General features: G+C 48.9%; 1 protein-coding gene across 2 annotated transcripts; it reads right to left on the reverse strand.

The window, feature by feature from the left end:
• Positions 1-715: 715 nt before the first annotated feature.
• Positions 716-10,440, reverse strand: C1QL1 (complement C1q like 1). Of its 2 annotated transcripts, none has more exons than XM_001368269.3 (2): positions 9,543-10,440; positions 716-1,566 (listed from the first exon to the last, which is right to left on the reverse strand). In XM_001368269.3, exons 1-2 carry the CDS (start codon positions 10,140-10,142, stop codon positions 1,387-1,389), a joined length of 780 nt encoding a protein of 259 aa, XP_001368306.1. In that variant the 5' UTR covers positions 10,143-10,440; the 3' UTR covers positions 716-1,386. The 2 variants fall into 2 exon arrangements, with proteins under 2 accessions (XP_001368306.1, XP_007482527.1); XM_007482465.2 differs by lacking the exon at positions 716-1,566 and adding an exon at positions 8,108-8,353 and having other exon boundaries at positions 9,543-10,427.
• Between the last annotated feature and the right edge of the window lie 1,349 nt (positions 10,441-11,789).

Here is an 11,789-nt window from a genome sequence, read left to right on the forward strand (position 1 = left end):
AAAACCAAAGGGCATCAATAATTTCTTTAAAAGAAAGAATGGCGGCCAATGACAATAGCACTGATAGCTGTGCCAGATCTTTTTCTTTTTTTTTTTCCTGCCTCACAGAGACTAGACCTGCAGTAGATGAAGTTGGGTTTGGACAGCCAAATATTCTACCCAGGACTTGATAACTGAAGCAATCTCTGGTTGGAAGAACTGACTTTTATACCATGCCTCTCTCCCTTTGTGACTTGCCTAAGGTCATACAGCTATCTACCCTCTTCCCCCATTCCCCCCCCCCCCAATTCTTTGCCCTGGATGACTCACATTTCACTTTGAGGGGAGGTGGGAGGACACAGGACCCCTGCAAGGTAAACTAAAGGCTCCATTCATCTGTATGGGTTTAGTCTGGTCTAAAGGCTAAGGAGAATGGACAAAGTGACTTCTAGAAATCCCTGCCAGGGTAAATGAGAGTAGTTAGCATCTCGGGTCGCAAGCCCCTTGATTGCAAAAGGAAGCTGACATCAAAGCTCAGAGCGTCTGAACCATCGAAGATCATACTCTTCCTTTTCATAGACCATGACTTCACTTGTCATTCAGTCGTCAGGCTTTCTCTCTTTCTCACGGGTTTTCGGTCTTTCGGGAGTCAAGGTCGGGGCCACAGCGCGCCCCTCACCCACCCCGCTCTCACTCAGCTTCCCCAACTCCGGCGGACTGGAGGAGGAGCCAACCAGATGGACGTGTGTTTTTATTATAGCTTTGGTCAGATGGGGCGCGGCGGAGCCGGGCCAGGGGCTTTGGGTATCGCTGGGGGAAAGAGGCGGGGTTTGAAGAAGGCTGTCTGGGGCGCTCCCAACCTTGACCTCCTCGGGGTGAGAGGCAGTGGGGCGGGAGGAGTCACTATGGAAGAAAGGCTTACCTTCTGATAATTCCACTCCCCACCCCAGCCTTCTCCCGGGATGAGGAGTTAGGGTGGGAGACGCGGCACTCCAAGAACATATACAGTCGTATTGTACATATATACAGTGCGGGAGGGGTGAAGGTCTTTACAGCCCCGGGACCGAAGAGGCGGTCTAATAGCGTGAACAACCCCGGGCCCTGGTTTGTGGTAGCACACCTAGTGGCCCCTAGGGCCCCAGGTGTTACAGCAGGCTGAGGCTGTTCCCATCCTCCACCCCACCCCACCCCAGTCCCTCCTTTCCTTTCAGGGTCTGGCTGGGGATGGGGAGACATGGACAGGAGGAGATCCGGGGACATATCCCCTCTCCACCGGCCAGATCTTGGAGCGAGGGTAGCTCCAAGATTGCCCCTGGGGCGTGGCTTGGGTGGGAGAGAGTAAGGGAGGGGCGGGGGAGAGAGAGGCACCCTGCCCCTGATCCTGCCCCCACCCCACCCAGCCTGGGCTCAGTCGGAGTAGATGATGAAGCCGGAGAAGGTGCTGTATTTGTTACTGTTGCCGCCGTGCGCCTTGCCGCCGTCTAGCTTGATGTAGACCTCGTCCCCAGCATCCAGGTGCAGAATCACGCTGTTGCTGGCGTAGTCATAGTTCTGGTCAGCGTCCTGGGCGATAGCACTAGCCCGGACCTGGTGCAGGGGTCAGTTTCCGATAGGGAAACCCGGGGAGAGGGACAGGGAAAGCAATAGAAGGAGAGGAAGGAGAGGGGGCAGAGGAAGAAGGGAAGATAGGAAGGAGAGGGAGGGAAGGGTGCAGCGGATAGGAGAAGGGAGAACAGAGGAAAGGGAGGGGAAAAAAGGCAGCGAAGATGAAGGAATGAGGACAGGGAGAAAGAAAGAGAGGCAGAAAATGAGGGAGAGAAATTAGGGGAAAGAATGTCAAAATATTTGCAGTTAGCACCCTGGAGAGTTGAACCTCTGCTAGGCAAAGGAGCAGAGCCTTCCCATGGCCCCCTCTTTTCCCTCCTGGTGTCTGATCCTCTCCAACTCTACCACCACCACCCAATTATTTTATTAGAGGGTAACAATTTGGAGGAAAACAAGGACCCCCCCTCCAAGAACCAAGGCAGGCTCTACTTATTGTTGCACTTTGGGGTTAGGATGGAATCTTCCTCTTTGGTTTGGCAGAATGGAGCGTGGAGCAAAAGAGGAGACTTGTAGACAAGTTTATGGCCCCTCCCCTTATTTTAGAAGACCCCAAGTAGGGGTTGAATCAGATCATCTCTAAGGCCTTTTTTAGTTCTGTTGTACTTTATTCTATCTTCAGATGCTACTTAGAAAAACAGTTCTTTTCCACCCCACCCCTCCTAGGTGACTTTAAAGGGGACTAGAATGACATGTTACTTTTGTAGCTGAAAAGTCATCTTTATTTCTTTCCTAATCATTTCCCCCATTCAATAATAATCATTTATTCCATATAGATATCTGGCTTTGTAATCAACCTAGGGCTTTTGCCTGTGTTATTGGATCTCCTCTGATTCTGACAACCATCTGTGAGTGGTAGAGCTTGTCTTTATTATTCCCATTTTGCAGATGAGGAGACTGAAAATGGAGTTTTAAGATAACACATCTAAGATCTACCTCCCTAGTTAGTGGTCCAGTGACTCCCACCCAGTAGGTGCTCTTGTATAAAAGACAACTCTTTTATTGGAGAGAAACACTTCAGAGGAAGATAAGGGAATCTCCTCTCCCCACCAAAAAAAAAAAATCGAGGATCTACTCATTGTTGCACCTTGGAGCTAAAGTGGAATTTTCCTCTTGATTTCACAAGCGAATTGGGGGTGCCGGTTTCAAGCTAGCCTAAACTGCACTAAGACTTTTGGGACATCTTGTATTTGAAGAATGAGGTTTAGGAATTCCCTCCACTTTTCCATTCAAATGGAAGCCCCTGGAAATTAGAAATAGGATTCAATTGGCAGGCCCCACCATGGCCATGGAGGTCTGTGTTCCCTTCTCTATAAGATTCTCCCTCCTTGGAGTTGACTCCTTCTTCCTTTAGGGATAGAAATGATGAAGCAATAAACAGAAGAAGCAATGAAGGCCAGTACCTTCTCTCCCTCTCTGGTTCATCACAAAACTTTAAATCTCATGGTCAGGAGTCTGTTGAGTTCTTTGTTTCTGAAGGCAACTCATGAAACTAGAAAGGCTATTAAGTTGGAGTCAGCCAAACTGGGTCAGAGCCCCAGCTGTGCTAAGTGACTGTAAATTATTTCATCTGTAAAATGGGGACACTATACTGCTTACTCCTCCCAGGTGAGGATCAAATGAGATAATACAGGGGATTCTCTAGTCTTGGAAAGCTTTAGTACCTGCTTAGGTAGGGTTGGCCTATATGATTTCTGGTACTCCTTCTAATTCTCAGATTCTATGATTGCCACTGAGGGACAAGATGGGGTGTTTGTGGTAGCCTGTAGCAGGGCTGAGGTCAGCTCCTCTTGACCAGTTCCCTAGAGGGGAACCTGACATACAAGAAGCAGTATATAAAGGTATTGAGCTTAAAACTGAACCAAGACTTTGGGGAAAACTTGTATCTAGAGGTCCCTGACTCTCACCTGCTAGGGTGGTAAAGGGAAGGGGTACCACTTTGCCACTGCCCACTCTGCAAGGTTGCCCTCACCCCCTTCCTTGCCCTGCATTCCCACTTGTGGAAATGTCCCTTCCCATTAGACTGAATTAAACATTAAGAGAGTCTAGCTGCTGCTTTGGGGAAAGGTGAGAGTGTCTGTCTGCCCTGCCTTTTCCTGGAACAGATGGGGTCATCCTGAGCCTGTGTCCTAGGATTGGTGGTGATTTCAGGATGTGAAAAGGTATGAGCTAATCTTAATGCCAATCTCATAGAAACAAGAGAGTCATTTAGTTCACTATTCTTGCCCATAACCCTAAAAACATCTCTGATCCTTTAAAGAGTGGAGTGGGTTCCACTTGATCTGCTTCTTTCTTTAGTTCTGTCCAGTCTCCTGTCCCTCCAATTTGTTATCCTAAGAGAGCCAATTAAGGGGCAGGCTTAAGAGTACTGGCTGCCTCCTATGGGCTCAGAGTAGCAGCGTAGATCACTGGGGGAGTGGACTTGCACATCATTTACTTAAAGTCCAAACATCCAAATTCTGGTCCTTTTTCCCTGGCACATTCCAGGCTGTGTCTGGAAACACTTCTGGTTGGAGGGTCCCAATCACTCTTAAACTGAGCCCAAGGGAGGATTCGGACAGGATGGGGAGACTCAGTTTCTCTATCTGGGAGATGAACAAGATTCTGTTTTTACTACTGATACTTTCAGCTTAAATTTTTAATATGATGCAATATAAAAGGGCTTTTTGGAGGTTTAATGTTGGGGAAGAGTCTTGAAATACTGGTCACACCAGAGAAATAAACAGCTAACTTTTGGTATTTTCTCCACCCAACTCTTTGAATCATTTATTATTATGTGTGCATACATTTTGTTATCTGTTAATACATTAGATATTTATTTTTATTACTCAGATTAATCTGGCCTTAACTCATTAAGACATTTTATTTTAATAACCAAATCCATTTTAATATTTGCTGAATGAATGGTGTAGCACTCTTGCATTAGAAATCTCTTGGTGATATGACAGGAATCTAGAAGGATTATGATTATTATTTATTAATTACCATGATTGTTCTCAAAATTATCCTAATTGTCTAATGAGGCATCAAGATTGTGCTATTCCCAGGCAGTGGCAGAACAAGGAACTAAATCTCAAGAATTGTGACCCCAGAGACAAAAAAGGAGGAAGAGTTTGGGATTACTAAATGACAAGATGGGGCAGATAGGTGGCACAATGAATAGAGTATCTGGCCTGGAGTCAGAAAGACCTGAGTTCAAATCCAGCCTTAGACATTTACTAGCTGCGTGACCCTGGGTATCATTTAACCCTGTTTGTCTCAGTTTCCTCATCTGTCAAATGATCTGGAGAAGGCAAACCACTCCACTATTTTTGCCAAGAAAACAGTGAAGAGTTGGGCATGATTCAATAACAACAAAATGATGAGACTCATTGACTTGATGTCTAGTGTTCAAGTGGAGGCTAGATGACTACTTGTTGGTGCTTTGTAGAGCACATAATAATAACTTGCATATATATAGGGCTTTTAAGGTTTGAAAAGTTTACATATGATATTATCCTTGACCCTTACAGCAATCTTCATTTTACAGAGAAAGAAACTGAGGTTCAAAGAGATATAAGTGACTTTTCTGAAGTCACAAAGTTATTTGTGTTTTATTTAAAGAATAAGTGTATGATGCAGTATTTGAACTCATGTATTTTTTTTAACCCTTACTTCCTTTTCTTTTTTTTTAAACCCTTACCTTCTGCTTTGGAGCCAATATTGGCTCCAAGGCAGAAGAGTGGTAGGGGTTAAGCAATGGGGGTCAAGTGACTTGCTCAGGGTCACACAGCTGGGAAGTGTCTGAAGCCAGATTTGAACCTAGGACCTCCCATCTCTAGGCCTGACTCTCAGTCCACTGAGCTATCCAGCTGCCCCCTAACCCTTACTTTCTGTCTTAGTAACAATTCTAAGAAGGGCAAGGGCTAGGCAAAAGGGGTCAAGTGACTTGCTTGTTGGGAAGTGTCTGAAGTCACATTTGAACCCAGGTCCTCCCAACTCCAGACCTGTCACTGTCCACTGTGCTACTTAGCTGCCTCTGAAATCATGTGCTCTTGACTTCTCTGTCTTCTGGGGTTGGGCTTGATGGTTTTTGGTATCCCTTCCAAATCTGAGATTCTATGATTCCCATGGAAGAAGAGAATGGGGAATTTGCAGCATCTGTTCATCTGGACTCAATATATAGCAGGACCAAAGTCATCTCCTTTTGACCAGTTCCCTGGAGAGGAAACTGAAATATAAGAGGCAATGTATAAAGAACTGGAGTAAGAGGATCTGCACTCATTTCCCCTGAAACTTACTGCTTTGGGTAATCACTTAATTTTCCTAGGTCTCAATTATTTCAGCTGGCACATGAGAGATTGGGATAGATCACCTCTGAGGTCCCTTCCTACTCTAAATCTAAGATTAGAATTAAAAGTTATGAATTCGGGCCATGAAAAGGTGAAATAATATTACAGGGGTCAGTTCTATAGAAAAAATGCTGGAAATTGGTAATCAGTCTAATCATATTTCTTGCAGGAATTTTTGAATTTATGCATTTGTGTTGCTATTGAAATCTCTATTGGTTAGCATGATTATTTGGGGTTCACCTTCCCTGGACTTCTAGGAAACTTGAAAAAAAAGCCAAACCCTTACTTTCTGTCTTAGTAACAACTCTAAGACAGTAGGCAAGGGCTGGGCAAAGAGGATCAAGTGACTTCCCAGGGTCATATAGCTTGGAAGTATCTGATATCAGATTTGAACCCAGGTCCTCCTCTCCCAATACCACTATTCAAATGGATTCCTGGACCACAGTTCTGACTTAGCTCACATCTGGGCACCAATCTTGGCTGAATCCTCCCAGGGCTTTTTGGGGAAAAACATACCCTTAAACCCACTAGCAGCAAAGAAGTGAGATCCTTTTTATTGCTTTACTCTATTAAACTACCTCTTACCTCCACATCCTCTAAAAACCATATTTTGAAATTCTTCCCTTTTCCTTATAAAAAACCCCACTTATTCTTCTAGAATTATTCTAGAATCTTCTAGAATTATTACTTCAGAATCTCTGGGCTGAAAGGGACATCAGAGATCATTTAATCCAATCTCTTCATTATTCAGAAGAAGAAACTGAGGCTGAGAGAGGGGAACTTGCCCAAGGTCATATAGTAGCAGAATTAGACCACAATCCCTCTTCTTTTAGTAACTAATGGTAGTCACAGGTGCCTGATTCCCTTTTATGTCCCACACTCAACAGAGCTCCATACTCCTTTATATACTGAAAGGTTTTAACCCCTATAAATGATCTGGCTGTTTTATAACTGCATTGCCTAACACGTGGCTAGAGGCAGAATGCACATTACATTTCCTCCTTCTCTACCCCCTCCCCCACTTCCTAGCTGCCCCCCCCCCCAGCACCCAAGGACCCAGCCTGGTGGTCTACAACTCCCCAGTGTCTAGGTCTAAAGATGTGACCATCCCTTCCTTTGAGAGAGCTCAAGGATGTGGGTGGTGGTTGGGGAGATGAGGGGTTGAGGGAAATTGGAGCATCCATGAATGAAAAAGGTGCAGGCTGGACCTCAGAGATATGAGAAGCAGCCAAATAGCAGAAATGAATGCCTAAAGCACCTAGAAAGACACCCCCAGCAGAGGGGAATGAAAACTCAAGGGAGACTAGCTCAGGGAGAATGACAGAAAGCCCTTTCTCCTAAGCTTTCAGGGGAGAAGCAGGGTAAAAGGAAAGAATTCCTCTTCTCAAGAAACAACTTTCCCTTCCTACTGGTTCATCCTTAAATCTGCTGCCCTTGCCCTGGTCTCTTTCTTTTTCCCTCTCTCCCCATCCCTGCCCCCATCCTTCCCCAAATCAATGGTCCTTTTCCTGTATCTCCCTTCTTCTCCCTGGACCCTCTTATGAGGCTAGTCCCTGGTACCCACATCCAGAGCTCTTGTGGAAGCAGGAAGGTACAAAGGTTACTGGTGTGGGGCATGTCACACTAGGTTTCCCACCCCACCCCACCCCTTCCAAACCTGGCTAGAGTGAATGTCATGAACAGCTACAAAATGACAGTTTGGCTGGAGTGAAGAGTATATGTCAGGGGCAGCCCCCAGGGTTGACAGCTGATGATATGGGTGGGGTTGTGAGCAATGATTATACAATTAAAGGTGTCTGCCTGGAAATGGGGGGATTATCTCCTCCCCCCACTAGCTGCTTCCCTGAGTCATTCACTGACCCTGAACTTCCCCCCATCCCCATATGCCATCTCAAAGGGTAGGGCCCTGGTTTGCCAGGCTCTGCCCAGACTGTGCCCCTTGTCTAGATGGAAGGCTATTTTTCTGTTTGGTGATGGAAGTAAGCTGTCATTATTTCTCCATAAGTGATATTAGTGTATTTTTAGCATTAGGCACCTCCCCTCAGGCCACCCAGAGCTGGGGCAGGGCTGGGAGGAGGGGGGCATCTCGATTATCTTGGAAAGGCCAAGCTCACCGCCCTTTAACCCAATCCCTGAAAGCTGAAAGCTCTGAATTCAAACTTTCTTGGGGAAAAGAAAAAACTCGGGGCTCAGCATTCAAAGGTGACATTGCTGAATCGTTTATTGGTGATTAATAAGCAGAATTGTGTGCTATTCAAGGCCAGCCCCTTACAGGGGCTTGGGATAGCCGAGCTTGCCCAATTAGCAACTGAGGACCAAGATGAAGGGAGGATGAGACAGGGACACATACACCACTAAGGCTTTTCCCTGATCTCCACCCCCACCACCTTTAGCTGTACTTTTGAGCTTTAATTCAGGCAGGCAGTCTGAGGAAGGACGGGCTGTTGGAGAGAAAAGAATATTCTGAGGCCACCATTCCAAAGCTGTCCCTTCCCCTTCCACTCACTTGATTGAGAGCCCTTTCCTCTTGCTCCCCTCCTCCTCCAGCTCAGATTTGGCTTGACCACTTCCTAGGTCAGGGGACAGTCACGAGGGGCATTAGCCCAGGTTGGGACAAAGGAATAATTGTGGAATGATGTTGGGGGCTGAGTTAGGGCAAGGGTTGGCAAGAGAAACTTGGAATTTCAGGTCTCCTTCCCCCTCTCCCCAAGGTGAAGAAGGCAGCAACTCCTGGCATTTCTAGATTCCATCCCAGGTTTATGGGCTCCTGGGAATTAGATAGATGGGTGAAAGGGAAAAGGTTCTCCTGAGCAGAATTTTTTGATCCCCCCCCCCAACTCAAGCAAATAAGGAGGAGAGGGGAACTGCAGCAGAACTCAGACACCCACAGACCCAGTATCTGGGAGGCAAACTTTTCCCACAGGGACTACCCAGCTATTTTCTCAGAGAAGGGGGCAGAGATGGGTGTTGATTTACCCAGTATCTTCCTCTGTGAAAGAAGGTCAGCTAGAAAGTCCCTAAGGGCCCTGGAGAAGGGATTTCCAGGTGACCTGTGTGCCCTGGCTATCCTAAGCCCCTTTGGTCCTAGTTCCTGCTTCACCTGCTCTAATTGTCCCCTTTCATCCTGAGGCTCCAGTTTCCTGCCTCCTAGCATTCAGGTTGCCCTGGCCCTCTGTCCTCTGACTATCTCTAATTCCCACCCCACCCCACCCCCCCGCCCCTCCCATCTCTAGGTATTTGTTTCCCTTGGGCCCTCACTACTCCCTCTTATCTCCCATATGTCGTTCCCCTCTTCAGATTCTAGGATTAACACCTAGGAGGGACTTTAGAGATCATCTGCTCCATTTTACTCATTATACAGAGAAGGAAACTGAGGCCCTTCGAAGGGAAATGACTTGCCCAAGGTCACAGCAGCAAAAAGTCGACTAAAGCCCATGTATTTACTCCAGTTCCGATGCTTTCTACATACCATGCCGACACAGAGCCGAAACTTGCTATTCCTAGCCACCTCCCCACCCTCCATGCTCTGATACCCACCTACCTCAGCGACTCTATGCTAAAATTTCTCTGTTCTCACGACCCTGCGGTTCTCCCCTCTCCAGCCCAGCCCCAGCCTCTCCTGGTCCCCACCTGCCCGTTCTTGCAGAGATCTGCCCACATGCTGGTGCCATCCCCTCCTCGCATCAGGACGTGGTAGGTGAAGAAGTAGGTGCCAGGGATGTTGCACGTGAACTTGCCGCTGGCCGCATCGTAGTTGTTCCCCAGGTTGGTGACTACGTCGTCGAACTTGAGGATCTCATAGCCCTCGTGGGGATTCTTCAGGCCCGCGTAGAAAGCGACCCGTGGCACCGTAGTGTAGGTGGCTGTGCTGATGGCACCATTGCCCCCAGGGCCTGGGAGCCCTGGGGGACCTGGTTTCCCCGGCTCACCCTTGTCCCCAGGGGGGCCCACGGGGCCTGGGGGACCGGGGTCTCCTGGGGGTCCTGGAGGTCCAGGTTTCCCAGCTCTGCCAGGCTTCCCCTGGGGTCCCTGCACCAGAGTGGAAGGCGGAGGGGCACCACTGTGCTCACTCAGTGGTTCACCGTCGGGGCGGGCGGCCGTGGTGGAGCCTGGGGCCCGGGCCGGGTAGGGGTCACACACCATTCGGCAGGTGCCCAGCATCTCATAGTGGCCGTCGGGGCCGCCAGAGCTGACGAGCACGGGGATCAGCACGACCAGGACCAGCAGCATCACCACTCCCACCGCGGCCGCCAGTAGCGTCTTCCTCCCGGCGCGGAGCCTAGCAAGCGCCGGGCCGCCCGGTCGCGCCGTCGGGGCAATGGTGCCAACGGGGCGGGGGGGCACCGGCGGGGCGCCCGTGTTCAGGGGCGGTCCTGCGGAGCTCAGGGCATGGGGCCGGGCGGAGCGCACAGCGCTGCCTAGCCCTTCTCCCTCCTCCCACTCTTTCTCCCTCCCGCGGCGTGGCCCGGACTGAGCAGCGCCGCCGCCCGCTCTCCGCCTCGCGTTTCCTACAGCTGCTGCGGCCACCGCCCCCTCGGCCGGGCCACGCCCCCTCGGCCGCTTCCCCGGCCGCTCCCCCGGACTCTGCGGGCTGGTGGAGAGTCAGAGTTCCGGGCGGGGCTGAGGTTCAATTGGGCTGCAGGCGGCTGGAACCCGCCTCCCGGGAGGGGGGACGGGTTGGGGCTGAGGAGGAGGGGGTGGTACGAGAGAGATGAGGAAAGAACCCATCGGACACATTCAAAACAGAGAAAAAGGAAGAAATCGAGACTCCAAAAGGGGGAGGGGAGGGGACTAGACAGACATACCCAGAAAGAAGGAGGGAGAAAGACAAGAAAAAAGCCAGTGACCAAGAGAGAGGAAAATAGGAAAAAGAGACTTCCGAAATGGACGTGGAGATAGAGACAAAAAAGAATGGAGACCAGCAAAGTGTCTATTTTGACTGAGGAAGAGGGGGAAAGAGGGAGGGGGGGAGAGAATGAAGGAGGGAGGGCAAAAAAGAAAGACAGACAGATAGAGAGCTCAAAGAGAGAGACACACGACAAAGTGAGAATTGAAGTGGACAAAGAGTGATGAGTACTACGACGCTAGTCCTGATGGTGATATCAATCCGCTCCCATTTGAGCGGAGCTCTGGAGGTTCTCGAAGGGCTTTCGTTTCTTGTATTTGGGAAAGGAAAGGACAGGAGGATAGACAGATGAGGGATAATGAGACAGGTGGGAAAAAGAGAAGGCAGAGAAAGGAGAGGAGAGAAAAGGGAGACAGGGATGAAGGCAAGTCCGACAAGCGGGGTGGGGGGGGGGCACAGCCCGGGGCTCTTGCAGTGCGGAAGAGATGGAAATAAGATGAGATTATTGGAATCTAATCGGCTGTGAAAACCAACGTTTCATCAATAGTGCCCTGGCTGATTAGTCGAAAGCTTTGATCTCAGCTTGAGTGGTTCTGGAAGAGCCTGGACCGTTCTAGAAGAGGTCTCTTGATCTCTTGGGTTGACAGTCAGGCTACTGACACTTCTGCCATCAGTGAACTTTCCTTCTGGAGATACAGAGGCATTTCCCATCATTTCCAGTTCTCCAGCACCTATCTTCTATCCTTGGCTCCCAGGTTCTCAGCAAGAAACTGACCATACTATTTCCTCTTTATTTCTCTCTGACATGTCCCCATCTGCACCCCGGACTTACTGGAAGTGGATAAATGCCCCACTTTGGAGAGAATCAACCTATTTGATGTTTCCCTATCATTTGAAAAAAAAAAAAAGAATTTCTCCAAGTCAAAGCCCCTTCCAGGATTGCAGTATAGGCAGAATTTGGCAGCCAAGGAGTTAATCTCACAGTCTCTACCCCTTCCACTCCAAAACCCCTCAGCCTCCCACGTCTCATC

This window comes from Monodelphis domestica, chromosome 2 (assembly GCF_027887165.1).
Source record: "Monodelphis domestica isolate mMonDom1 chromosome 2, mMonDom1.pri, whole genome shotgun sequence".
Classification (NCBI taxonomy): domain Eukaryota; kingdom Metazoa; phylum Chordata; class Mammalia; order Didelphimorphia; family Didelphidae; genus Monodelphis; species Monodelphis domestica.